The 26,868-nt window shown below is 50.5% G+C and overlaps 10 protein-coding genes across 10 annotated transcripts; 5 read left to right on the top strand and 5 right to left on the bottom strand.

Moving 5' to 3' along the window:
- Positions 1-513: 513 nt before the first annotated feature.
- UHO2_05398 (THP3 family protein) lies at positions 514-2,220 on the top strand (the record flags this gene model as incomplete). Its single annotated transcript, XM_041560214.1, has 4 exons — positions 514-1,465; positions 1,588-1,765; positions 1,848-2,121; positions 2,203-2,220. The coding sequence occupies 4 exons, from the start codon at positions 514-516 to the stop codon at positions 2,218-2,220; spliced, it is 1,422 nt and encodes a 473-aa protein (XP_041416148.1).
- An 884-nt stretch (positions 2,221-3,104) lies between these two features.
- On the top strand, positions 3,105-3,989 carry UHO2_05397 (uncharacterized protein; the record flags this gene model as incomplete). The annotated part of the gene is made up of 2 exons (XM_041560213.1): positions 3,105-3,223; positions 3,344-3,989. 2 exons carry the CDS (start codon positions 3,105-3,107, stop codon positions 3,987-3,989), a joined length of 765 nt encoding a protein of 254 aa, XP_041416147.1.
- Positions 3,990-4,423: 434 nt separating this feature from the next.
- On the top strand, positions 4,424-5,491 carry UHO2_05396 (putative THR1 - homoserine kinase; the record flags this gene model as incomplete). Its single annotated transcript, XM_041560212.1, has 1 exon — positions 4,424-5,491. The coding sequence occupies one exon, from the start codon at positions 4,424-4,426 to the stop codon at positions 5,489-5,491; it is 1,068 nt and encodes a 355-aa protein (XP_041416146.1).
- Positions 5,492-5,584: 93 nt separating this feature from the next.
- UHO2_05395 (uncharacterized protein) lies at positions 5,585-7,741 on the bottom strand (the record flags this gene model as incomplete). Its single annotated transcript, XM_041560211.1, has 1 exon — positions 5,585-7,741. One exon carries the CDS (start codon positions 7,739-7,741, stop codon positions 5,585-5,587), a length of 2,157 nt encoding a protein of 718 aa, XP_041416145.1.
- A 675-nt stretch (positions 7,742-8,416) lies between these two features.
- UHO2_05394 (uncharacterized protein) lies at positions 8,417-9,328 on the top strand (the record flags this gene model as incomplete). The annotated part of the gene is made up of 1 exon (XM_041560210.1): positions 8,417-9,328. The coding sequence occupies one exon, from the start codon at positions 8,417-8,419 to the stop codon at positions 9,326-9,328; it is 912 nt and encodes a 303-aa protein (XP_041416144.1).
- Positions 9,329-9,407: 79 nt separating this feature from the next.
- On the bottom strand, positions 9,408-10,121 carry UHO2_05393 (uncharacterized protein; the record flags this gene model as incomplete). The annotated part of the gene is made up of 1 exon (XM_041560209.1): positions 9,408-10,121. One exon carries the CDS (start codon positions 10,119-10,121, stop codon positions 9,408-9,410), a length of 714 nt encoding a protein of 237 aa, XP_041416143.1.
- Positions 10,122-10,866: 745 nt separating this feature from the next.
- UHO2_05392 (uncharacterized protein) lies at positions 10,867-11,952 on the bottom strand (the record flags this gene model as incomplete). The annotated part of the gene is made up of 1 exon (XM_041560208.1): positions 10,867-11,952. The coding sequence occupies one exon, from the start codon at positions 11,950-11,952 to the stop codon at positions 10,867-10,869; it is 1,086 nt and encodes a 361-aa protein (XP_041416142.1).
- A 424-nt stretch (positions 11,953-12,376) lies between these two features.
- UHO2_05391 (uncharacterized protein) lies at positions 12,377-17,026 on the bottom strand (the record flags this gene model as incomplete). Its single annotated transcript, XM_041560207.1, has 1 exon — positions 12,377-17,026. The coding sequence occupies one exon, from the start codon at positions 17,024-17,026 to the stop codon at positions 12,377-12,379; it is 4,650 nt and encodes a 1,549-aa protein (XP_041416141.1).
- A 5,099-nt stretch (positions 17,027-22,125) lies between these two features.
- Positions 22,126-23,043, bottom strand: UHO2_05390 (uncharacterized protein; the record flags this gene model as incomplete). The annotated part of the gene is made up of 2 exons (XM_041560206.1): positions 22,126-22,724; positions 22,848-23,043. The coding sequence occupies 2 exons, from the start codon at positions 23,041-23,043 to the stop codon at positions 22,126-22,128; spliced, it is 795 nt and encodes a 264-aa protein (XP_041416140.1).
- An 881-nt stretch (positions 23,044-23,924) lies between these two features.
- Positions 23,925-26,546, top strand: UHO2_05389 (uncharacterized protein; the record flags this gene model as incomplete). The annotated part of the gene is made up of 1 exon (XM_041560205.1): positions 23,925-26,546. One exon carries the CDS (start codon positions 23,925-23,927, stop codon positions 26,544-26,546), a length of 2,622 nt encoding a protein of 873 aa, XP_041416139.1.
- Positions 26,547-26,868: the final 322 nt, after the last annotated feature.

The following is a 26,868-nucleotide window of genomic DNA, read 5'->3' as shown; positions in this document are numbered from 1 at the left end:
GCCGTCGTGCCGTCGTGAGGATTGACAGACCTCGTGTGTTTTAGCGAGCAATCCTTCGGAGCGGAATATCAGAAGGCTGTCAGATCGCTTTTTTTATTGCCGCTTCCGAAAAAAATCATTTCAGATCGGGCCTTCTGATTTCTAGATCGGGCCTTCTGATTTCTAGATCGGGCTGCTCCACAATTTCAGCAGAAAGGGCTCGCACCTGACACCTTAGCTCTCTCCCTTCACTCGACATGAACTGTTCTGACTCTTCATCCTGGCATACCAAGTGGCAAAGCGGCAAGACCAGTCAACGATTTTGATAACCACATAGCCGGTCTCTTTGAGCAAGCATCAAGTATCCAAAACTCGGCAGCAACTTCTCTAGCGGTTGAAACGCTCCCTGGCAACATTCGACCCCGCGACCTATGCACAGCAAGACATGATTCTGTGAAGTGCTCCACGCTCCGACTTTCTTCGCTGTACTCAGCCAGTGATCTTGATCTCGACTATTACAGCCTGTAGACCGACATGTCGTCACAGACAGAGTGGCCACAATCACTCAAAGATTTTGCCAACCGAGCCTTTGCTGCCTGTACAGACGCCAACCGCAAAGCTGTCTCTGAAGAGCTAAGGACACTCATATTTGATTCTTTCCAGAATGGTTCCATCCACACAACAGATTGGGCCAACGCAAGTCTCGAGAGCTTAGCCGGGCCATCTACTCGAGCGAAAAAGTCGCTTCTCAAGAAGCGATCCGCACCAACATCAACATCTCTCTCAGCAGAGGATGTGGAAGAGCAAGCAAGGAAAGAGAAGCGAGCAAAACGATTCGAAAGCGAACAGGAGGAGTTCAGAAGACAACAAGATGATATGTTGGAGACTGCAATTGCTTCCACTTCCCTCGCATCACGCTTTGGCGGAGCAGCGGGACCAACATCGAGAGTATCGACCGCACAGCAGGAGGTCTGGCCAGGCGCACAAGGCAAAACAGCCAAAGCGAACGGATTCAACAAGGGCAGGGCCAAATACGGCGCACCTGCATTCGCAGACACCGAAGTTGCAGATCCCAACGTGATTGATTGGGACGAGGATACGGTCGTTGGTACAAGCAGTAAGCTCGAAAAGCCTTACTTACGTCTCACTTCCGCACCAGACCCAAAAACAGTCCGTCCTTTATCGACCCTAGTGCAGACGCTCGAGTTGCTCAAGAAGAAATGGCGAACGGAAAACAACTACTCGTACATCTGCGATCAGTTCAAGTCCATGCGACAGGATCTCACCGTGCAGAGGATCAAGAACGAGTTTACCGTCAAGGTGTACGAGATTCACGCAAGGATAGCGTTAGAGATGGGCGATCTGGGAGAATACAACCAGTGTCAGAGTCAGTTGAGAGGCTTGTATGCGTATGGCATCAAGGGAAGTGCGATCGAGTCTTTGGCTTACAGAATCTTGTATTTGTTGCATACCAAGAATCGTCGAGGTAAGTCACCGTCTCGATTTTGATGATGGAAATATGACAAACGAGTAATGCTGACGTTGAATCTTTCGTGGGTTCCTTCGCTGGTGACGCAGATGTGAATGCTTTGATGGCAGAACTAACAGAAGAACACAAGACCGAAGTAGCTGTTGCGCATGCACTTCAAGTGCGAGCTGCACTGGTGACAGGCAACTATCATTCTTTCTTCCAACTCTATACCGATGCACCCAACATGAATGCCTATATTATGGACCACTTTATCGAACGAGAACGAATCAATGCCCTGCTCATCATGTCCAAATGGTAAAGCCTCGGCTGCTTTTTTCCTCGCTCCCACCTTCCTTGCTTTATACTGACCAAGAACTTGTTGTTCCACCTGGCACAGCTACCGACCCTCCATAGCACTCACCTTCATCGCCGAAGAGCTAGCTTTTCCAGACGTAGCAGAAGCCGATCAATTCCTTTCGACAAACGGAGCCGCGGTGTACATCGAACCGACACCAGCTGAACTCGCTGCATTGGTGCCACAAGCGAATGGTGGCAAGAAGAAAAAAAAGGATAGATCGATACCTAGCCTTGCATTGGAGAAGAGGCAGTGGGATGCAAAAGCGGCAATGCAACCTCTGAGGGATGCTATTCAAAAGTTTAGCAAGGTCGATGTAAGTTGATTGACCCCTCGAACAAGCGTGGTCTACGTGAATAGGTTCCGCTGACATTGTTTTCTTTGTTGAGTGAAACAGATCAAGGGACAGATGTAAAGGTAGGTCGGCAGGCTCGTATGAAACCGGCATGCGATCCTTTTTCATCCAGCACTATGGCCTCATATGTAGACTGGATGGCATTTGAGACACCGTCCATCATGCCTCTCGTTGGCAACTTGTGTGTGTACAGCTGAGGGGCAAGAGGTCGAAAGAAGGATCTTTGGGAAAAAGCAGAAAATGTTACATCGGCACGTATGACAAAAATGAAAATTCGGGCGACAACGGTATTTGGTTGGCTTTTGATCACGTTGGCTCGGATGCCATGTTGCAATAAAGGAATCACTCGCTGACTGTGATCGGGAGATATCTGCCACAGTACGGTGTTCAAGCTAAAAAGCAAAACACTATACTATATTGACATAGAAAAGGAATGAATGTGGCGGGAGCCTCAAGCTCCCTGCCAGACTTATATACAAACGTGTGGCACATGCCCGACTGTGGGCGTATCCTACCTCATGACAGTGTGTAGCAACGAGTGGGGATGGTTGCTTCCGAACTCTGTCTTGCATCGGCTCACCCCGATTCCCTATCTGATTTGCCCCATCTGATCCCGATCACATCTACTTGACCTGATCGCCGACGGTACCTTCTCCGCCCGATCCTCTACAGATCTTATCTACATTATTCCTAAATCGGGCTGGATCGTAACTTCCAGCATGCCACAGTCTCTCTGCTGCGCTGCTGAAAAGTGGAGTATTTTGTGCTCGGTGACTTCTTCACTTGGACCACCATCTGCTACCACTCGTCTCAGCTCAGCTCATCATATCCCATCAGCTACGGCGGCAAAGCCTCAAGCTGCGCATTCCATCCGCTCTGTCTACTGTTTGCATCCGAGTCTCGATTATAGCGCTACGACATCGACCAGAAGATTAGCAGCAAAGATGTCTTGGTTCTCATCACAGTGGAATCGATGGTCCAACAATGGTCCTCATGGATCTTCTCGCTCAGGTGGCAACGATGGTCCAATTCGTCGTATTCAAGTTGTTTGGGGTCGAGAGAGGTAAGTTTCTTCTTTTCTTTCTTTTGTCCCCACCGGCTCACACTTGATCTCCTACTTGCTCTTATACTCATCTTTTCCTTACCTTTTCCGTCTCACTCACACCCTTTCTCTGTCCCGTAGATTGCAAATTGTTCTTCCGAAAACAGCCGAACCAGTAACCCTTGGACACTTACGGCATGAAATCTCCTCCATCACCTCTCTCGCCTTTGAAAAAATTAAACTGATCCATCGCGGCCTCGTCATGCGAGACGATCGTCTACCCCTCACCGCTTACGGTTTATCCGAAGGTTCCCGTATCGGTCTAGTCGCTAGTCGAGAAGAAGGTGATAAACCAGGTGCAAAACAATCTGTCGGGGTCGGAGCTCTATCCGTCGGAGAACAAAAAGCACGAGAAAAGAAAGCGAAAGAAGCAGACACTTCCGAACAGGCACTAATGGATAGGATCGCTGAAGCGCTGGATACTGCTAGAAAGCATCTTTTCCCGGATGTGGTTAAGGTGGAACAGGCTGTTAAGGAGAAAGAAGACGGAAAGGAGAAAGAAGGCGGAAAGGAAGGAGAGGGTGGGATGGAGTGGGGCCAAGTACCAGATACGCATAGAAGAGTGTCAGAGCTGTTGTTGAGACAGTTGTTAGCGCTGGACTCGGTGAATGTGAATAGTGATACGACAAGACAGGCGAGGAAAGTGGCGGTAAAGCAAGTTCAGAGTCATTTGGATCGATTAGATGCTGCTTGGGGCAAGTACAAGTCGCTTCATTCTGCTCAGTAGATCAAAGCATGTCGAGAGGGTCAACGGAAATCATGTTCTGCCAGCTTCATCTGTGCATCCATTGAATCCCACCGAACAATCACAGTGATCGTCTCGCCGTACCGCTTGAATCTCTGTTGATATCTCTGAAGGATAGTTTGTGAGCCGCTCCATGAGCTGACCTTGAGGAGTACGGTTTACTGCCTCAGTCTTTGTGCTGTGGCAGCCATCAAGATCCGCGTTGAATGTTTTGTTGAAGAATGGTTGGCAGATGATAATCGGTGATCATCGGGCAAAAAATCATCGGGCCAAAAATCATCGGGCCAAAATATACATCGGGCCAAGATCATCGGCGATATTTGGATGAAGGTCGCTTTCGAGTCACATGCAAGCTTGCTATCTTGTTCGTCTCACCATCGTCGTTGCCACCACCATCCCCGGCACGGACATTCACCATGACAGACCGCAAATTCACGATCAAAGTCCCCTGTACATCCTCCAACATCGGCCCCGGGTTCGACGTGGTGGGTCTCTCCCTGTCCCTCTACCTAACACTTTCGGTCTCGGTCACTCCTTGCTCTTCCACCAACACGGCCCCCACACTCTCCTACACTGGTCTTGGCGCGGACGAAGCTCCTCTGGACCCGTATAAAAACCTCACCACCCGAACTGCGCTCTATGTCCTCCGATGCAATGGAGTCTCTTCCTTCCCAATCGGTGTAGACATCAAAGTCGACAACCAAGTACCCTTTGGACGCGGCCTAGGTTCCTCAGGAGCCGCCGTCGTTGCTGGCCTTGTGCTCGGAAACGAACTGGGCAATCTCAACCTGACCAAAGATCGACTTTTGGATCATGCACTAATGATCGAACGACATCCAGACAACGTAACTGCAGCCCTGATGGGAGGCTTTGTCGGTTCCTATCTACTCGAACTTTCCCCTTCAGACGAACAACGTCGTGATGTACCGCTTTCAGAAGTTATTCCAGAATACCCTGCCAACGCTTCCGGCTCTTGGGGCCAAAACCCGCCTTGCCCGCCATACTCTATCGGACACTATATTCGTTTCGGTTGGAGTGCGGAGATCAAAGTGATCGCTATTATTCCGGATTTCCAAGTGAGCACTGCTCTAGCTAGAGCCGCTCTGCCGGAATCATACTCGAAAAAGGACCTCATCTTTAACCTTCAAAGGCTAGCAGTTCTTACCACAGCTTTGACAAAAACGCCACCAGACCCATTTTTGATCTACCAAGCAATGCAGGATAAGGTACATCAACCGTATAGGGCAAATCTGATTCCAGGTTTACCAGATATACTTGCATCAGTAACGCCAAAAACTCACCCTGGCCTTTTGGGCATTTGCTTGAGTGGCGCCGGTCCGACTATACTCGCTTTGGCAACAGAGAATGAGGACAAGATCGCACAAGAGATTGTAAAGACGTTTAGGGATAAGGGTGGGATTGAGAGGTGCGATGCTAAGTTCTTGAGTGTTACCGAGCAAGGTGCTCAGCTTATCCGAGATTGATATGTTTGCACTTTGGATACATTATTTCCGCAGTCTCAGAAAGCTTTTGTTGCGCGGTGATGTTGTGATCGCAACATGTTAGGAGTGATAAGCTTATAAGCCACTAGACAACCTCACAGATCCACCAGAGGGCGCAGTTACTTTTCCCTCGGATAACAACCGCCCAATGACTCCCTGAAACAGCTTGAACTCATCCTCACCTGCAACGGCCAAAGGCTCGCTGACATCATAGACACACAGCACTCCATCCGAACCACCTGTTGCAACTTTCCTCCCATTCTTTGCCCAACTTAGCTTATTCAATGCCTTTGCTCCCCTTGCTCCGATCGCCTCCATCGCACCTGCATTGCCATTGGCACCACCAGCATTGGGTGCGGAAAATACACTGGCCACCGGCCTCTCGGTATCAAGATTGAGATTGAACAAATCCAATCTTCCCGTCCCATCCACCTGCGCAAAAACTGCCGGATGAGTAGGACTCCATCTGACATCATAGACATAATCGTTACTCTCTTCAAAAGTCAAAAGGGCCTGCATACCACCTTTGGCGGATTCGCCTGTGGCCTTGATAGCGGTGGATGTACCTGAGCTATTGGGCTTAAGTCTCCAAAGCTTACTTGTCCAATCGACACTACTCGTCAGAAAGAGATCGGAAAAATCAACTGCACCTCCACGAATGAGAGGATGAAAATGCAAGCCTGTCACCGGTCCGAGATGTGCCTTATAGACCTCTGCCATGTTTAATCCGGCCTTCAAGCCTGCTCTATCGTACCTATTGCCTACGTAGAGGTTACCGTCTTCGGTACCGACTAGGAAGCAAGTCGTTTCTTGATCTGCTATGCCCAGTGTAGTTACCGCTACCTCGTCGGTTTTGGGGTGCGTGGTGTTGATGAGTTCAAGCGTTTCTTGAGGTCGAGCTAGCATATCTAACATCCAATAGCACAGAGTTCCGTCCGTGGAGGCAGAAACAAGGTTGTGTGCGTTGGCACTACCGATGATCGCCAGGCCATAGACGGGGTGCGTGTGACCAGATGCGGAGAGGGGAGTTTTGAGAATGGGAAGTTGACGCGATCGTGTATCCCATATCAAAATCTGACCTGAATAGCTTCCGCCAACGATCAGGTTCGGGTGGAAGGGCGAGAAGCAAACCGAGAGGACATCGGTTTGGGCATAAAAGACAAACTCGGGTCGTTCGGCAAGATGAGTGTTCCAAACGGCAACTATTCCGTCGGGTGCCTCTTGGTCTTGGTCATTACGGTTGTAGGCGACTACACAGAGCTCCGGGTGTTTGGTACTCCAATCGATAGCAGTCACGCTTCGATTGGCGAACAAGTGATCCCCGCTGCCTCCGAAGATACGTTGGAGACGGAGATGAGAAGCGGAATCAGCACAAGTAATGGCGTCAGAGGTGATGCGGTAGTCTTTTGTATAATCGTATCTATCCGTCAAAGCTCTCTCCACGATCTTACTACTTTGCTCCACAAACTCGGAAAAGCCTTGTGCGGTATAAAGGGCCACTCTCTCTTCCTCGGTGAGTTCGCGGAGCTGTTGGGCAATTTCTCGTTCGAGTCGATCTTCTTGAGCACGTGCTGCCTGGTCTGCTGCTAACTCTGCTTGGATCTTGGCCCGAAGACTCTCGTCGGTCTCTCTACTCGCCCTGGACTCTGCACCGACTCCACCTGCAGGATGATAAGCTGCGTCCTCAGAGTCGGAAGGGCCAAGCGCAGCAGTCTGAACCTCTTTCGTATAGAATACACGTTGATTTCGGGGTAACTCGAAAAGTTCGGTTTGTACATCGATCAGCTCCACCGGACCCAGACGCTCGGATACGGCAACAGCTGTGGTGGAGGGAGCAGTGTGTGTCGCTGCGCTTGGAGTAGAGGGAACTTCGGATTCTGATCCTCCGAAATCTGACGATGGACGGTCACTGCCACCAGCGAGGAGGGATTTGCGTGGGGAAGAGGGATCACCGATGAGGGGTGCGCGAGAACTGCGAGTGCCGGGTGCATTAGATATGAGCGAGTTTACAAGATCGTCTAGGTCTTTTCGAGAAGAGTTGGGTGCAGAGGATGCCGAGTCGGATGCAAGGGCGGCCGAAGTGGCGGAGGAAGTGGCGGAGGAAGTGGCGGTGGACCTGAGTCGTTGAGCACGTTCTTCACGTTGACGACGGATTTCGAGGAGTTTTGCTTTCTTGGCTTCTATTTCGGCTTTGCGTCTTGCATCGGCTGCTGAGGATGATGAGGACGACATTTGTGGGCGAGGGTATTGCGCTTTGTAGCGCGCTGCAGTGTAGACCTTTGTGCTGAGCGATGACAAGATAGATGGTGGTGATGGTGTAGGTTGAAAAGCAAGTCTGCGAGACCAACACTTCTGAGTGACACTTCTGAGAGTTGAAGTAGATAAGGCTACACAAAGCGTAGAGACAGTGAGGGTAGCGCTTACGGCCGAGTAAAAGGCCTGAGCATCTGAGCACGGACCACATGTGTCACAACCTACTCAAGACAAAATGCTTTGTTATGTTCCGCAGTTAATGCGGCTCTCTGCCGCTCTTCTTTTGTATATATATAGACTCCTCGCTCTCTCGCTCTCTCTCTCTCTCCCACCATCATCATCAACAAGACGCCTCAACTCCAACCACTGACGAATGACTTCAACGCACTGACGAATGACTTCAACTCTGAGATGTGTCGTTCTCCTCCTCGTGAATTTCTCTCGGACTTTGTTAGCCATACTCGCTCTAACAGCAATTGCAGGAATAAATAAAATCTTCGGGTTTTGGCTTCGGGTTTTGGCTTCGGGTTTCGGCTTCGGGTTTCGGCTCCAAGCTTTCTTTCTGGACGCTTTCTTTCTGGACGGTTTCTTTCTGGACTCTTCCCTCTTCTCCACATGCATAGCAGCCCCATCTAAGCGTCGTAGGTCGTAAGCATGGCCAACGCCACAATCCGAAAGGCAGTCTCGATCCACGGTAGGAACCCGCAACACCTAATAGAAAAAACCATCCGCTACCGTATCTACGAATCCGCCTTTTGGAAAGAACATTGTTTCGGCCTTTCCTCCTCAACCATCCTGCCTCTTGCCGTATCTCTCCACCACATCGGCGGTCTGGTTGGACTTGAAAGACCTTCGCATTTCCTCTGTCTTGTCCAAAAGTTGCTCCAGATCCAACCGGAAGATTCGGTAATCAAAGCCTACCTCGATGCTTGCGAATTCAAATACCTCCGTGCTCTCACAGCGTTCTACATCCGACTAACGTGTAAATCCACAGAGGTGTATCAGCTGTTAGAGCCGATGTTGCAAGATGGGAGAAAGTTGAGGTGGAGAAGCGCGGATGGTGGCTATGAGGTCTTGCATATGGATGAATGGGTGGATATGTTACTGAGGGAGGAGAGGGTTTGTGATATCATTTTGCCGAGATTGAGTAAGAGGGAGGTGTGTCAAGTTAGAGATGGCTTGGCGCCGAGGATAAGCAAACTCGAAACTTGCTTGATCACAACTCTCCAAGGTAATCGTGTAGCAGAGGAGGAGGAGCAAGAGAGCGATGATAGTCTATCCGACCTGAAACGGTGGAAACTGCAAAAGCTTGAACAAGCGACGAGAAGGACTCAGATCAAAACCTCGCCTTCTCCGCCATCAAGGCAGGATTTTGGGTTGGAGGAGTATACTTGGCAAGAAGAAAGCGATCAGGAGATGGCGGAGAGGAAAAGGAGAAGATTTATTTCGCCTAGTTTCAGTGTTTCTCCTGATCGGCAACTCTCGCCTTCCATCGCTCTGGAGGAAGGAGAGGAGGAGCGGGGATATGTCTCTCGATCTCCCTCTCGCTCGCCAGATCGAACCTAACCAAGCTCCCCCCATACATACAAACACACGCTATCCATTCACAAAGCTGCTGGTCATGACTGCGATTAGAGAGTGATCCTCAGTAAGGCGTAACACCATGTCGATGTGTGGAAGTGCTACGACGATGCAAGCAGTCCCTTCCTTCCCCCCTCTCCTCGCCTTCCGCCTTTCCCTCTTGCTCGGTTTCTGGATGCGGTAGTAACTCAACCTCCTCCAGCCCCCTCTCGACTCGAATACCATTCGAAATTGTCGAAAGCTTGTAAAGATCAGTAGCCAAATGACCAACACTTAAGCCCAACACCAAGGATAGCAGCAGAAACCAATCCATACCCATCCCTATAATCATCAATAGATACCTGAGTAATGTTGCTACAAAATACACCACTGTTCTAGCCACCAGCTTGGCTTTTCTTGGCTCTCTCCGCCTGCCTGAACTGACTGCGGCATTGCTCGGGATGGTTACATAAACACTTGCTTCACCAGCGGTAGCATTCGAATCCTTACGCCTTGCCAAAGTACAAGAGGAGGATGGGCGGAGCGAGAGGCAGGAATCGAGAAGAAAGGAAAGATATCGCTCCAAAACAGCCAAACCAAACGCCAACAGACAAGCAAGAAGAAACGTCGAACGAGAATAGATCCGAAACCAAGGGAAAAGGAATGGCTCTCCCATCTCGGGCGAATTGGAGAAGGAGCTCGGGGAGAAAAGGATGGTATGAAGGTATGGTTTCCAGTTATCCATATCGTCGTTCGCACCGATCGGCGTTGAAGCTGACGGTTGGGAGGACATGTCCATATTGGCTGTCTTTGCTGGTATACTTTTGAGGTTTGGTTGTTTTCCTTGCCATCTGAGCCATAGAGGCTTGCGACTGATCGTCCAGTTTTGCTGTTTAGCGCCCTACGATGATCTTGTGTAACAAACGAGGCTTCTGGATATTGGTGCTGAATCCGGATCCAAGCCTTATCCCGCCAAACGGCCCTGCTACGATAGCACTGATGCTTCCAAAGTCAACTCTGAATAGCGACGTTGAAGCAGATCGTTGTACGTAGCAAGTGCTGCTCTCCTTTCCGCTTTCCGTGTGGTGCAAGAGGAAAGGGGCCAAATGAAGCCCTAACCGCACGGACCCTTATGTTGGCGTTTGCCGTTGCGTGGGCTTGGACCTTCTACGCAGCCACTATACTTTGGTGCTGATGTGTCTGCGCCTCCTTCCGATCGCAGACGGCACTGTATCCCGGTTGATGTTGTAAGAGACATGCAGGTCGTCGTGCGGGTTGGTGGTAACAAGTCAAGCAGGATGTGAGGGTATCATGGTCTGTGCGTCTCTGCACACAGGGCGTACCAAAACGCTCCGAAATCGAGCCTTGTCCAATCGAAAATGCTCCGAGCGCAGTGTTTGGCAGCTCACACCTGACACACGCTCATCCTCACACGCTCATCCTCACACGTCTTCAGACAGCATACCAGCAAGCACAGAAGACGTACAACATTACCTATCCTGCTCATCCATGACACAGAGAATAGACAGGAGCAGAGGTCGAGTCTAGATAGCAAACAAAACCACAACCAACAAACTGGCAACTAAAAGACTACCTCCAACAGTCCATCCGCCATATGGCGCTTCAGTTTTACCCGTGGCTCCAGATTGTTTACGCCTGCCACCAGCACTAGTAGAGTTGGTAAGTTGCGGTTGCGGTGCTTTCATATCTCCGTCGTTGTCAGCTACGACTGGTATTCCGGCTACGGTTTTTGGTTTTCCTCCTGCTCCTCCTGCTCCTTCTGCTCCTCCTGGGGTGGTGGATGAAGCTGTTGCACTGGGGTTAATTGAGCCGCTCGTACCACTCTTCATTGGCCCCATGTTGCTACTTGCGGCCGTGTTGGAAGGGATATTGGTCACCGGAGCATCCAAACCATTGTTCTTTGCAGGAAGCACTTGCCCTGGAGCTGGTGGATGCGAATCATTCTTCGCTCGAGTTGGAGAAGCAATAGTGTTCGGAGCTGGCTCTGGAAGTGGTGCAACAGCAGCAGCAACGGGAGAAGACGACTTATTCGTATCCGATGGCTCCTCACTATCCCACTTCCTCGGCGTTCCAGGAGGAAGAATTCCCATCTTACCCGCTGAAACAGGTCGAGCTTGTGCAACCTCTTGACCTTGATCGTTCAACTCTTTCCATACCGGAGGCTTCTCTTTATCCCCCCTACCCTTCCCAGATGTTTGCTTACCGCGCCCACCTTGCCCGCGGTGATGCTGTTGATCGTGTTTGTTGACCTTGGAATAAAGTTGATCGATCTGATGTCTGGTAGGGTGTAGACCCAGTTTGTGCATCCAATGCTCAAGTTTGTTTTTACTCAATCCCTTTCCGCCGTGATGATGGCGATCATGGTGATTGCCCCTGTGCGTGGGAGGAGGGGCGAACTGGTTGTATTGAGGCTCGATAAGAGCTGGCCCTTCATTCGCAGCTTCTTGAGGGGTTGTGGCGAACTCGATTGCAGGCCCGTTTTCGGAGCGCTTTGATGGCTGTTGTAGAGCGTGATCGCCACTGGCATGTGCTGAGATAATCGGCGACGAGAGAAGCAGAAGGAAAACGGCGAGAAGGAGGAGGAGAAGCGTTGGTGCGATTCGACTCATCCTGATCAGCAGTCCGAGAGAGAGACGGTCAAGAGGATGGAAACGTGCAAGAGACAAGGCAATGATGATGGTCACAAAGAAGCAATCAAGAGTCAGCGTACAAAGGAAACCAGAGGGGCCAACGAGGTGGAAAGAGCTTGATCAAGCCTCCTCCAATCAGAGGCCCCACGGACCTCTCGCTCCGCAACCAATTTGCACCATACAAACTTGCTTCGCCACAACGAAACTTCATCTGGTGGGGTGACAAAACACTCACGAACCTCGCCTCCTCCCACGCCGACAAGGGGTTGAACCGCAAAACCCACACAACCTGAGATGTGGTGCCACAAATGAACCTGACCCTCACTAATAACCACGAATCACACCAGAAAGCTTTCGTATCTAGCATCTGTCCATTCCATCCCCCTCTTCCTGAGCATGTGTATTACAAACTCATAGTCATAGTCAGCGTCTTCGCATGCACCCCCAGAATCGGTGGTCCACCAGCAAACAGACTCTCTAATTGTTCCAAATATCTTAGACTCTTCAACTCGTCTTCACTCGTCCCCACCTCCGGAGCCGGCAAGGCCGTCAATACCACCCCTGTACTTGTCCTATTGCTGTTCAGCCTGATCAACTCGTTCAAGATGAGGTACTGAGCTTTATTGGGTAGCTCATTGAACGAGATCACGGGTAGATTTGTAGAGTAGCTTTTGCTACCGACTCTGCTAGTGCAAGGCGCGGGTCGCATGCGACGCATTGCAACTGGTGAAGCACCAGCCGTTGTTGAGGAGGTAGACGTTTCTTCGGATCGCGATCGAGCATGACGCCAAGGTTTGCCTGTGGAACCTTTGGTGCATTTGGTGAGGCGACCTTTTGAATCCTCTTCCCCGCCCGAAGAGCCTCTGTCTGAGGATGCGCTTGAGGAGCTGCTTGCATACGACCACTGTCGTTTATCCAACTTTGTCTTTGGACGAGGTGTAACAGCATCGGTTGAGCGGGAAGCAGCCATGCCGAGGCCAACAGCAGCAGCTTTGGATCTGGTCGGGGTGGTGTTCCTGGTGATTTCCGAGTCGCGTTTGAGTTCAGCTTGCAGCTTTTGTCGTTCCGAAGCTTTGAGCGTTGCTGCATTCTCTTCCTCCTCCCCATCCCCCTCATCCCCCTTGGATGCCGAGACAAGACCCTGTCTTAGCGGAGAAGGCTTTTCTTCGCTATACGGCACCGAAGCACGAGGAGTCATGCTCGAATCCGTCGAAGCATACGATGTACCCAACAAACTCCCCTTACTCGCCGCCCTCACATTCGCCGGCGTGGCAGTCCTCTGACTCGAACTCAGCGTGCCGTAACTCGTCGCGACCGATCCCGAACCCGTCTGCGGAGAAGCACCCAACAGCGGTCTACTAGCAGCAGTGACCGGATCATCAGGCAACCCAGCCGACCCACCAATCGAGTACGCTCTCGAACGATAAGTCTTTGTCTTACCCAAATAACTACTCGGCTCCAACGTCGAAGCTCTCCTAATCGCCAAGCCTCTCCGGTTGGGCCCATCGACCAACCAATCATCGTCCTCACTCAACATCGCCAGTTCATCCTCAAACTCGGAATCCGAGTCAGAAGACCCATTTCCATCCTCCCCATCGTCCCTACGTGCTCTGGGATGCGCAAGACCCAAGCGAATGTTCTGCTTGTGAAACGCCAAGTGCTCGGCGGGCAAACTTACGCCGAATAGCTTTTGTTCTCGTTTGGATTGTTTGCGAGGTGCATCCCCCGCTTGACCTCCTGCTGCTGCTGCTGCTCCTCCTCCTCCTCCTCCACCACCGCCGGACGGGATAGCTTTAGCAGGTGATAAGGCTTGAGATTTGCGTTTCGCTGCTTGCCTCGCACGTCGCTCGTCATTCCTCCGAAGCTCTTTCAGAGTCTCCCACCAAGGATCGCCACGCAACGCCTCATCAACCTCGACCGCTGCAATGTTGCTACCGTGAACAATGGTTTGGTACGTAGTAACACTCTGATCTGCCAAGCAAAACACACGGAGCGATGCCGGGATGCGCAAGTTATCCAACAGCGCTCGAATCCTGTTGCGTTCCTGTTGCATCTCACTCGCATGCTCCACAAAGACAGAAACACGAAGCTTGTGAGACTTCCAGCTACTGGTGAAGCTAAGAATGGTGCCGAGATGGAGGACCATAGTGTAAGTGTCCCAAGCATGGCTTTCGTCTGCATCTGGGCTTGCGATTTGAATCGGCCAGAGATCGATGTATCGTTCAGGTGCTAGGTTTCCATTTTGCGCCGTATTGGAAGCGACGGGTCCGGGAGGCTGCATAAGATCAAACCCGTACGCAATGGCAAGAGCCTTATTGAGTGCGAGCGAATCTTCCATGATCCCCACATACGTAGTTGGTTTGATCGGTGTCTCTTTCCTCGCAACGTCAGTTGGTAAACTGCCAATGTCAACAGCACGATGATGACGCTGAGGCCATCCCAGACCTCTGATTGTAATCTCGCTACCATCGCTCCTATGTCCACTACCAGCGTAACTGCTAGGTGCGACCTTGGCAGGATGTCTCATATCGCTCGGATAACCCATCACGACAATATTCGGCCTCATCCCCCCCAACCCACAGGAAAGAATCAAGTTGCGAGCACCCTCCCTTTCATCCTTGGCAATGACCACGTCGACAAACGACTTTATCCCCGTGAGATCCACAAGCTTAAGCCAAGCTACTTGCTGTTTCCTCAACTCGGCCAAACACTCTGTGAACTCTCCCTTGAGGACATGACCGAGTACGTAGAGCGCACCTTTCTTGAGCGAGTTGCAAAAAATGATAAGGTTCCACTCGCTTCGAGGATTGTTCGCCAGCAGTAGAATCTGCGGTCGCCAGTACTTGACGTGTCCCTTACGTTCGTCGAGTCGGAGTAGATACTTGCGGACAAAGTGGTAGGTGATGTTACGTGTCACATCTCCCCACGGCTTAGGTGGGGAAAAAAAATGAATCATGACAAATAGCATGACGGCAAAGATGATACAAGCTGCAGCCGCAGTAGGGTCGGTGAAGAACATAGCACTGAAACAACTGACTGCACCACCAGCAGCTGTCCAGATATTCCAGTACTTGAAGGAGGGTCGAAAGCTCGGCGCTCCTCCTGCTTTGAGTGCACACGTAGCGAAGCTGAGCGTACCGAAAGTGAGAAGTGTAGTCATGGTGACGAGCTGTGCAATGGTGTTGACTGAATCGACGAATAGGATAGTCTGGCAAAAAATGTAGGTGGCGAGAACGGCGTGGATAGGAGTATCGCTAACTTGGGTGCCTTGAGCAAAGAGGTCGAGGATGGGAAGCAAGTTGTCTCGTGCAATGGCTTGGAGGACTTTGCCACACGCCATGACGCCCATCAATGCCGAGAAAGCGGTCGAAGCAAGTGCACCAAAAGTGATGAGCTGCGGACTAAGTGCGACATCGGAAACAATACCGACATCGACATAGAAGGACTCGCGCTCGATGGTGCCAGCAAAGATAACAAAGCTGAAGAGGTAGACCAAAAAAGTGAAGAGAAGCGAGTAGTTTGTACCCTTGGGAATGCTTTTGCTTGGCTTTCGCAGATCGCCTGACATGGACGCTCCTGCGAGGATACCAGTGACGGCGGGGAAGAGTACACCAAAGACGCTCTGCCAGTTTTCTGCTTCGGTGCCTGTTGACGAGCCTGCAGCACCCGAGGTGAAGCGCGGAAAGAGATTGCCTCGGAGTGTATCCGAGGACCATCCAGTGTAGTATGCACCTCGGTCATCATCGATGAAGGGTTGCACAGTGAATGAAGAGATGGGGATGCTGATGATGGACACGCACAACACTAGTGCCAATGCCAATGTAGCACGTGCAAAGAGCTTGGAGCCGACAAGGCAAACGATGGCACTGAGTAGCAGCACGATGGAGCCGTAGAAGAACGAGTACCACGGTCCTTGGGGCAAGAAACCGGATGGACCTCTACTTTGACCGAACGCATCGGTCAGAGTCTCGACGAAACCTAAAAGGTTCATAGCAGCATTCAGCGCTTGTCCAGCAAAGAAGATCAGCCCAATAGATCCGCCGAATTCTGGACCGAGAGAGCGAGAGATGAGATAATATGCACCTCCACCTCTGACTTGACCGTTGGTACTAATCGCGTTGAGACTCATAGCGGTGAGCGTATCGATGGCATAACTGAGCATCAGCAGAAAGAGAGAGCCGAGCAGACCTGCCTGGCCAAGGATGAAGCCGAAACGCAGAAACAAGATGATACCGAGGATGTTGAGACTGACTGGCATGAAGACACCATCCCAAGTGCCAAGCTTACGAGGAGCCATTTCGGCAGGACTGATCATGCCCAGCGTCTTGGTGCGCGGCATATGAGCGTTATGCTGATGTGAGAGAGTTGCATCCTGAAAGGCGCTATTGGAGCGTGCAGGTTTACGATAGTGTTTGGCGCTCTGGGTACGATGACCGTCTTCGCCTGGGCCGGTACGTGGATCGGAAAAGGAGACACCTTTGGGGAGACGTCTGGAGGGTATTGTGGATGTGCTCTGGGCCAGGATGGCGGAAGAGACAGCATACGGCTGATCTGAGTAGATTGAAGCTGTGCGTGTATCGGCATGGTCGGCGAACGAGATAGGGGAAGAGGTGTTGTTGGCAGAAAATGGATTGCCACTATCGAGATGAACACGATAGGCCGTAGATGGTGGTCGGGATGGAGGGGAAGTAGGGTTGGAGAAGTAGTCGATAGCTTCAATCTGGCCACCGCCGTCGACATTGCGCGCGAGACTTGCCGCACGAGAAGGGCCTGGCTCGGGCAGTTGGGGACTATTGCGACGTGAATAGAGCGATGGCACACGCTGACTACGATTGTCGTCGGAAGGGCCGAGGTTGTCGTTGTTGCTGTTGCGCCGACGACGACAGGCGAGTGAACTGGCCGATGCTCCCAACCCACCCTGCTTGTCGGCATGGTCCGAGTAGAGTGGCTCTTCTTCGGCCGGGCTGCCACCTTGCACTGGCTCTCTGCGCAACAGCTGAGTTTGCAGCGAAGCAAAGTCTTGCGAGGTGTGGCTGGAGACGAAGTGCGACATGCTTGCCGATCCTTGCTTGCCTACGGTGGAGAGGGCTGCTATCTATATTCGGCTTTCCCGAGGCTTTGCCGGAGCGTGGGAAAAGCGGGTGACGTGTGGATTTGTATGTGCTTCTATTGTATCGATGTATATGGCATTGTCGGCACCGCCGTGCAAAGGGGCGTTGCAGGGATGCTGTCGGCTCTACTGCCAGAGAGTGGAGAGTGCAGCGTTGCGTGCGCTGGGAACAGAAGCGGACCCGAGCAGCCGGAGCAGCCGATGATTGCAGCTACACGAAAGGATGACGCTGATGCTTGTCTATGTTGAACAGCAAGCAGCAAGCACCAGCACCAGAATATCAACGGTGCCAGATAGAAAATCCAGGGTCCGTGAGTTGAAGATTTACAGGTAAAACGCGACTGTTTAGGAGCTACTAGCAAGCTCAACTTTTCAGGCGTATAACAGTTGTATATGTTTATTAAATGATAGGTGCTACAATGTGAACATATATATACTTGATTGCTATCTTCAGCCCATACTAGATCATAATGAACTATTCTTCATATCACCCCTGTGTTGTTACCTCCTGAGCATTGCCATCTTCTGAGTGTTATTGTTGAAGTACTTATATGTCCCACATGCATATTGATGCATGTTGACATGCAGCTCTGACTCACCGGTGTCTCGCTTGTGCTCCATGAACCACATGGTTCAGTTTAGGATGCTGATGCATCTTCAACTCCCCCCCTCGACAGCATCATCAATCCTATTTGGCATGCGATCTGAGATGTGGCCAAGCCCTTTAGCAGCTTCGTGAGGATGTCTGCAACATTGTCTGTTGTCCTGACAAAATCGATTTTGACTTCTCCTTCCTGAACATGGTCTCTGACGAAGTGGTACCTTGTGTCGATGTGCTTCAACTTCCAGTGCTTGGTGGGGTCTTTGCTTACCTGGATACATCCTTGACTGTCTGTCCACAATGTCAGTGGATGGGCCTCAACTCCCAGGTCCCTGAGAAGGTATGAGAAGAAAAGAGCCTCTCTCATTGCCTCTGAAGCAGCTACAAATTCAGCCTTGACTGCTGACAATGCCATGCACTTTTGAACATGTGATCTCCAGCTAACTGGGCACCCATACATGTATGTTACTCCCCCTGATGTGCTTCTTCATCCATTCATTGGGTCCAATGCCCAATTTGCATCAGTATACATAACAATTTGCTGTCCTGAGTGTTTGTTTGCTTCATCTCCAAAGAGTAACTTATATTTGCTGGTTTGATTGAGGTATTTCACCAAATGTAATGCTGCCTTCCATGCATTGCTCGTTGGGCTCAACATGTATCTTGCTAGTGTTCCTACGGTGAATGATATGTTGGGCCGTGCTGTGTTAGATACCCATAAAAGCTGTCCAACTAATTCTTGGTACTGTTTTGCTGCCAATGAGTTGCACTTGTCACCACCTGTAATACCTGTCAGGCTCTGCATCAGTACCCATGACTTCAGATCAGTTGTTTGTAGCCACTTTCTCACCATAGCCTTAATGTAAGCCATTAGATCGAGTGTCATCCTTCTCCGTATTCTGTCTCAATCTATCCTTATGCCTAAGAACTCCTTCACAGGTCCTTTATCTTCCGTTCCCCATTTTGCCATTATCTCATCCTTAGTGTGGCTTACCTCTGTGCAACTGGGTGATGTTATAAGCATGTCATCTACATAGGCTGTGATGATTGTCATGCTATCGCCTGTTCCTCTTGAGTATAGGCATGGAGCGCTCGGCATGCAATAGAAACCTATCTTTTGTAGGTGTGAGTCTAGCTCCATATTCCATTCTCTACCCAATTGCTTTAATCCATATAGGCCTTTCATTAGCTTTAGGGCCTTTCCAGGGGGTACCTTCATTCCAAGCAGTGGCTTTAAGAAGATACTATGATGTAACATCAAGTTCAGGTATGCCTGTTTAACATCGATACAATCTACTTCCCAGTCTCATACAGTTGCCATGGCTAGAACTCCTCGAATTGACTGGATGGGTGCTGTCAGGGGTCTCGCGCCTGAAACCCAGGTCGGTCTGTCGAGATACTTGGTGACTATCAAACTGTGCGACAGCTGTTGTCTCGGTATTGGTGACTATCAAGTTGTGCAGTGACAGCAGGTGGCGTTCGTTGTATATACTATCGTAGGTTTCGGCTGACCTCTGTGGACACTCCGTTCAGGGGTAGCTCGGCATGATCAATATCAATGTTATGATGACACCAAGGTCTGGTGTGAGTGTTGATGATGATGAGGTTGATGGTGTTGGTGATAAGATTGGTGGCATCAACACGAGTGTCCAGTGTGTTGACTTGATGCTTGAAGTGATCCCCAGACCGCAGTGGACTACTGCCTTCGGTTCTATCTTGATCCGGACCGCTAACCTGCTATGGGCGCCTTCGGATGTCAGGTAGTGGTGATACAACACACACACTACGATGAGGAGCAACCTTGATAGATTGCTGCTATGCTGACTGAAACTAATGTATACTTATGCTGAAGTGATAACTAGTTATATGGTGAGTAGAGTGGATGAGGATCCACTCGACCTATGATGATGAGAAAGCATGGTTATATACCTCTTCACAGCATCACCAGCGATGCTGCTCCTGCTCTCTCTCCAGAGAGTACCCTCTTCATCGAGTACTGCTCAGGGGCCTCTCCTGCTTGGCACCCCTGTGCCTCTTGAGTGGTGTCGACTCCTTCGACACTGCTCCTCCTCCTCATGACCTGGTGTCGACTCCTTTGACACTGCTCCTCCTCCTCATGACCTGGTGTCGACTCCTTCGACACTGCTCCTTCTCCTTTGATCAGTGACAGTTCCTTTGGCTCTTGTCTCTCGAGCCCCTGAGTGGTAACCATCTGCATGCTCCTTGAGCTTGGTCCTCTTCGTGGCTGTGCTTGGCCCTCCTTTGCATGTGAGTCCGTAGGAGTCCATGGTCTCCATGGAGACTGCACTACAACCATGCTCTCTACTGATCTCGACTAGATCTTCAATACCTGTTGAACCTGTGACCCTCCTGCTTCTTGAGCATCCAGGCCCATGACAGGTGCTACAGGGGCGAAAACTTCTGTGTAATCAATACCCTCTCTTTGAGTGAAGCCCCGTGCCACTAACCTTGCTTTGAACTTGGTTGGGATTAGGTTGGCATCCGTCTTTATCTTTAGTACCCAACGTGTGTCGATGGTGTTCATACCCTTTGGGAGATCAGCGACTTCCCACATGCCCATGGCCTTAAGCCCGTCCAGCTCCTTATGCATCGCTTCTTCCCAATGTTTCTTGTCCTCTCCGGATAGTGCCTCGCTAATGGTTGGGTCCAGGTTCTTTCTTTCATTGTCATTGGTTGCCATAAATCCATAAAGTTTATTATCATTCCATCTATTGGCAATGGTATTGTGTTCGATCACTTCCTTGGCAACTTCGTCTGAGGTCTGTCCTCCATCTGTTTCATCGACATTATCCATGTCCATGTATTCCTGCAATGCTTCCTCTTCCCTCTCGTCAAAAAGGTTCTCATCTGTGTACCTCAGATCGCCAAAGTCTTCCTCGTTTGTTAATGCTGGTGGTGGCTGTGTAATCACTGGTCGCCACTCCATCCTATCAGACCAGCATTTGGTCTCCATGAACTTTGCTGAATTGCTCCAGAAAATATTTGGTCTATAATCTGGGCTGTAGAAGAGCCAGCCTCTTCTCTCCAAACTATATCCTAGGAATATGGATGCTATGGCCCATTGGTCGAGCTTCTTATTGTCTCTTTTAGCTTTAGGAATATTTACCCATGATAAACATCTGAACACATGTAGAAGCTTCATAAGCTGTTCCAGCAATCTCCCAAACATAGCCTGATATGGGACCTCACCATCTATACTCAGGGTGAGATTCATCTTGAATGCTGCAGCCCATATTGCATACAGCCAGAACCTCTTCAGCAATCATCTCTGCATGAGTAGGGCCTGCATCTTCTCACTTATGCTCCTGTTCGTCCTTTCTACACATCTGTTCTGTCTGCTATCATATCCTACTGTCATTTGCCACTCTATGCCTTTATCATGTGCCCATTCATGGGCATCATTGCTCCTCCATTCAGTACCTTGATCAGACCATATTGCTTTTAAACTCTTTCCTGCCTGTGTCTCTAGGTATGCAATTATTGATTTTAGCTCCTTAAAAGCGTGGCTCTTTTGTAATAGAGGTCGTACGTACATGTACTTGCTGTGGTCATCAATCAAGACCAAAGTGCACGTGTACTCTGTTGCATGCGATGAATCGACCATCAAGTTGATATGAATGAGGTCAAGCGGAGAGACGGACCTTTCTCTGCCACCCTGACCCATTCGAGCTGCTGTGCTTTTAGCTCGGATGCAATGCTCACATGTCAAAGTGGCATTTGGACTTAGGTTTGCTGGGTGGTCACCTTTTAGATGGTTGATGATGGCTCTTGTTTTGTCTCAGCCCAGATGGCCTAGATGCTCATGCCATAATTGTTGTTTGGATATCTTGACTTTGTTCTCAATACGCTCGAAATCTTCATCAACACCTTCAAATAATGATGCTGATGTGATCATTGCATTTTCCTGCCATGTGTCACCTTGGAACTCCAAAAGTCCTTGCTCGCGATTCTTGGTCATCTTGAGTAACATGCCATTTGCTAGGTATATTTGCCCTCTGGTTGAATCTAGTATCACTTGTGCTCCTTCATCTGTCAGAGAATTTGTTGACAATAGGTTAACATTGAGATGCTGAACATACAATACATTTTGGAGAGGAACATCTCTGGTGTTTGTTGATATGCTAGCATCTCCTATAGCAGTTGCTTCCAGAACCTTGCTTCCAGCAGTGAGTATGCGCTTTCGGCAGGTCCTTGGACCAATGAGCATGCTATAGTCATTTACCATGTGATAGCTGGCACCTGAGTCTAAGATCCAATGAGAAGTCTCTTTTGAATCTAAAGTGCTTGGCCAACTATGTGTGAGGGAGCACCAGATCTCCTATTTGAGCCTGGCAAGGGGAGAATTTTCTGGTATAGTCACTGATGCATCGCATTGACTGATCCCATGTCCAGGTCTTTTGCAGACCCAACATTGAAGCCTTCAGGGTCTGGCGGTGACCTTGGTGCTGGTGCTGTTGGCATCCTTTTCATCCTTCTCATCATCTCCAGGTGTCTCATTCTGGTTGTCACTGCTGGTGACTCTGGCACTAGCTTGGCAGGGATCAACCCTTGAAGCAGGGTTGTTCTTGATTGCTGATTGCCGGATGGATAGGGTGGTGGCGAGGGCACTGAAACTAAGCTGGCTTACAGTAGCAACAGTTTCTTTGTACATTGGGTGTCGGATGGTGCACTTTTGTAGATTTGAAAACAGGGTGTCATCAGCAAATGGCTTTCCCAGTAAGCTGCTCTCCGTTTGGATGGTTCTTATTTCTTGGATGAGCTTTTGTACATCTGAGTTGTACATCCTGAGTTCTCCTAGCTGAGCGATCAATGCAATATGATGAGATATGGTGGTGGCCTCATTGGTGAGTCCATTTTCAATCTTCTTCCATACATTATGGAATGTATGATGTTCCCTGATGATGTCAAGAATCAAGTAATTTATGTTAAACTCTCCAGTGGTATTGATGGTACTGCGTAGTGCATTCGTTAAGGCATCATCGAACATGTGGTTCCACTTGGGATGTTTCTTGTCATATGCTCCATCAAGATGCTTCATAGCATGGGGGACACATCATAGGAAAGACTTGATATGGGCACTCCAACTATAGTAGTTGTGTGATGTGAGTTTTGGAACTGGCTCAAGTAGCTTCGCTAGGGTACGAAAGTTGTATTGCTTGCCATCATTGTCGTCATGGTTCGAGTCAGAGTCAGTTTCTTCATCGGCATTGTCATTGATCGCCTCGGTGTCTGACTCATTGGTGGCCTCGTTATCAGCAACATGCAGTTGTGTTGCCTTGCCCTCTCTTCCTCCTTTGACCTTGCTTGCTACAGCTTGAGCTTTGGTTTCTTGTACCATGTTATCGATGGTCCTGGCTAGCTCAGTCGGTAGAGCTTCAGACTCTTAATCAGTTGAAGATTTACAGGTAAAATGCGACTGTTTAGGAGCTACTAGCAAGCTCAACTTTTCAGGTGTATAATGGTTGTATATGTTTATTAATTGATAGGTGCTACAATGTGAACATATATATACTTGATTGCTATCTTCAGCCCATACTAGATCATAATGAACTATTCTTCATATCACCCCTGTGTTGTCACCTCCTGAGCATTGCCATCTCCTGAGTGTTATTGTTGAAGTACTTATATGTCCCACATGCATATTGATGCATGTTGACATGCAGCTCTGACTCACTGGTGTCTCGCTTGTGCTCCATGAACCACGTGGTTCAGTTTAGGATGCCGACGCATCTTCAACTCCGTGTCTCTCGGCTTCCCCCTCTTTCTCCTCTTTTCCCCCTCCTCTTTTCCCCCTCCTCTCTGTAGGCTGACTGACTCACTGACCGCCTCTCGAGTTGGCAGACTGGGCGTCACGCCGCAGCCGCAGCGTTTCGCACAACTCACAGTCAGCCCTTTCGGCATTTCCGACTGTGCATCCATGCAGCAAAGCGACTGACGAGCAGTTGCAACCTTTTTTTTTATTTTTATTTTTTTTATTTTTATTTTTTTTAGGCTCTGTCACTCGACCGCAACACCGACGACCAACCTTATTCACGCCAACCTCTCACACCATCTCCACGACAGCACACGGTCGACACCATTCGCGGTCCATCCGAGGTAGCAGCTGACGAGTCGTAGCTACTCATCCATCGCCCTCATCACCCTCATCACACACTCCGATAGTACACTCCCTTTCGACTTCGATCCAGCATCTTGCTTGGCTCAGCCGCCGTCGTCACCATGCCCCCCAAGAAGGTCTCCCTGCCACCCAACCCTCCAGCGCATCCATCGCAGAACATTGCACTGCAGTATACCACCTTCTTCTCAGTCGCGCCACTCAACGCCAAGAACGTCTCCTCCTCCTATCTCAAGACAGAGGCGCAAACGTGGATCTCTCGTTCTCAAGCCGCCGCACAAGCTTTACCGCAGAGCAAGAAGAGCAGACTCGACGCTGTTGCAGATGCTGCTGATGCCAGCGTCAACATGGATCAAGATGACCATCTCCAACCAGAAGAGGGTGAGAGGGAGGCAGCAGAAAACACCCCGGCACATCGCACCATCGTCATTCATCCAGGCTCCGAGAACCTTCGACTAGGTAGAGCTACGGATCTCTTTCCTATCTCGCTGCCCAACGTGATTGCTCGACGAGCAAAGAAGGCTGCACCGCCAAAGTCGACGGACGAAGCGAAAGCAGCCAACGGCACTGCCGGCCATGGCGAAACACCAAAAGGCGCGGATGGCGAGCAAATCGACCTTGACATGGCAGACAAAGCTGACGCCGAGGAGAATGAGCAAGCCCAAGATCCTGCCAAGGCTTCACGCAAGAACCCGAGAAGGTCTGCCGCAACTGCAGCCTCGTTAAGCGCAACCAAGGCGGCCGGCGATGATGCTCAAGCTCAGGAGGAGGAAGAGGTGCATGTCGCCAAGTCGAAACCTACACTCAGCCAAGGCATTGAAGCTATCCGCAACGACTTGCGTGCCATCATGCGTCAAGAGAAGCTTCGATCCGTCGGCAACGCAAAGAATCTTGCAGCCAACTACAACGACAGTTCGCAACCGGAAGACGTTCCCGAGCACAACGACCTTTTCGCACTCGAATGGATCGACCAAGACGCCGGCGGCGACAACGACCTTCTCGTCGGCGAGCAAGCTCTTCGTCTCGCCTGCTTCTCCCAACCCAACACTGCCGAACCCAAACAACAAGGCAGACGTCAACAGCAGCTCTCCTCCGTCAAAACACTTTCACCCCCCGATTCATCTCGACCCTGGACACTCTTCCGACCCTTCCAACGAGGCACTCTGGATCTCAACAGCTACCAAGAGCATTACGGCGCCTCTGCTGCTGTCCAAGCCCTCCTCGGAGACGTACGTAGCATCCTCGAACACGCCATCACCTCCCCACCCGAAGACACCGACGAGAGGCAAGAAAGCGGCAAAGTTGCACCCCTCGGTCTCGGCATCCCTCGCCAAGATTTCCACGATTACACCGTCATCCTCATCATCCCTGACCTTTTCTGCCGATCGGACGTCAAGGCGCTTACCGAACTTCTGCTCGTCGATATGGGATTCGCTCAGGCCTGCGTACAGCAAGAAAGCGTCTGTGCTACTTTTGGTGCAGGTCTTTCCTCAGGTTGCGTCGTCGATTTAGGAGCGGACAAGATTTCGATCTCGTGTGTTGAAGAAGGTCTTATCCTGCCAGAAACGCGCATCTTGCTGTCGTACGGTGGAGCAGATCTGACACACTTCCTTGCCGAGCTTTTCATTCGTGCCAAGTTCCCTTACCGAGAGCTCGACCATCGAAAGAGTATCGCCGATACGATGATGATCGATGAGCTTAAACGCAAACTCATCACGCTCAACCCGGCGGATGTGGGGCTCAACATTCACGATTTCTACCTGAGGTTGCCATCAAGACCGACGATCAAGTATCTCTTCAGGACGTACGACGAACTGATCGTGGGACCGATGAGTTTGTTCGATCCTGCAGTATTCGATTTGGACAGTAAGAAGATGTTGAGGGGTAAATCCAGGGCTGGGCAGGCAGAGGAGAAGGAAGGTGGAGGGGATGAAGGACTGGGAGAAGATGCGCCCGAGTTGAGCCTTTTACGTGGCTTGGACATCCCCGTTACGGGAGCGATGACGAGCTGTGTCAAGCATCTATTGCCACCTCCGCCTGTACCTGCCACCCAACCTACTGCAGCAGCAACAGCAGCAGCAGCAGCGGCTGGATGCGAAATTGGTACACCTGCTCCCACCGCTCCTGCCAAAGTCGACAGCACCATGCCTTCCCGAGCAGCCTCTCCCTCCACCAAGCCCGAAAACAGTGCTACCTTAGACACCAACACCCTCCCCTCGGCCGACCCTTGCGCTCGACCCTCCCCCATGCCCCTAGAACCCACGAGGATCAACGAAGACGAACGGGCCATCCCCTACCCCCGCACTCCAACAATCGATATCCCTTTCGAAGCCTCCAAGACTCCCCTTGACATGGCCATCTTCAACTCCCTCCTCACCTCCATCGGTCAAGTTGGTCCCGCTGGCGATGAACGTTTGCGCAAGATGTCTAACAATATCCTCTGCGTTGGTGGCACAGCGCAAATTCCAGGATTGGCCGCGGCACTGGAAGCGAGGTTGACTGCGATGCTGGCAAACCATTTCGCAATGACGACAGGCGATGCAGGGAATGCACCCAAGGTGACCGTGATTCCACCTCCGAGAGATATGGATCCACAGGTGATGGCTTGGAAGGGTATGAGCGTTTTTGCGAGGTTAGAGGCGGCAAGTAGTGAACTGTGTTTGAGGAGGCAAGATTGGTTATTGTTCGCATGGAGGGCGTTGAGGGAGAAGACGCTTTTCCTTTGATGCCAAGTATGCAATTTGCAACCCATTCTTTTTGGCCTCAAAACTGACTGTACAAAGTCTGGAGAGATAGGTTTGCTGCGCTGAGGTGCGACAGCGGCTGTGTTGCTTTGTGGATGCTTCGGTCTGCGTAGTGACGGTATAGACGGGCATTTTCGCAGAGATTCAGATCAGACACGCCAAACGTGTCTGGGGGCAGGACCCCATGATAATGCTATGCAATGCTATGCAATGCTATGCAATGCTATGCAATGCTATGCAATGCTACATCTGAGAAGATAGAGGAGTTCTACGGATAGCCTTGATAAGGTTAATGCAACAGTTG

The sequence above is a fragment of the Ustilago hordei genome, assembly GCF_900519145.1.
Source record: "Ustilago hordei strain Uho2 genome assembly, contig: UHO2_contig_13, whole genome shotgun sequence".
Lineage (NCBI taxonomy): Eukaryota > Fungi > Basidiomycota > Ustilaginomycetes > Ustilaginales > Ustilaginaceae > Ustilago > Ustilago hordei.
This window is presented reverse-complemented; position numbering and strand designations above follow the sequence as displayed.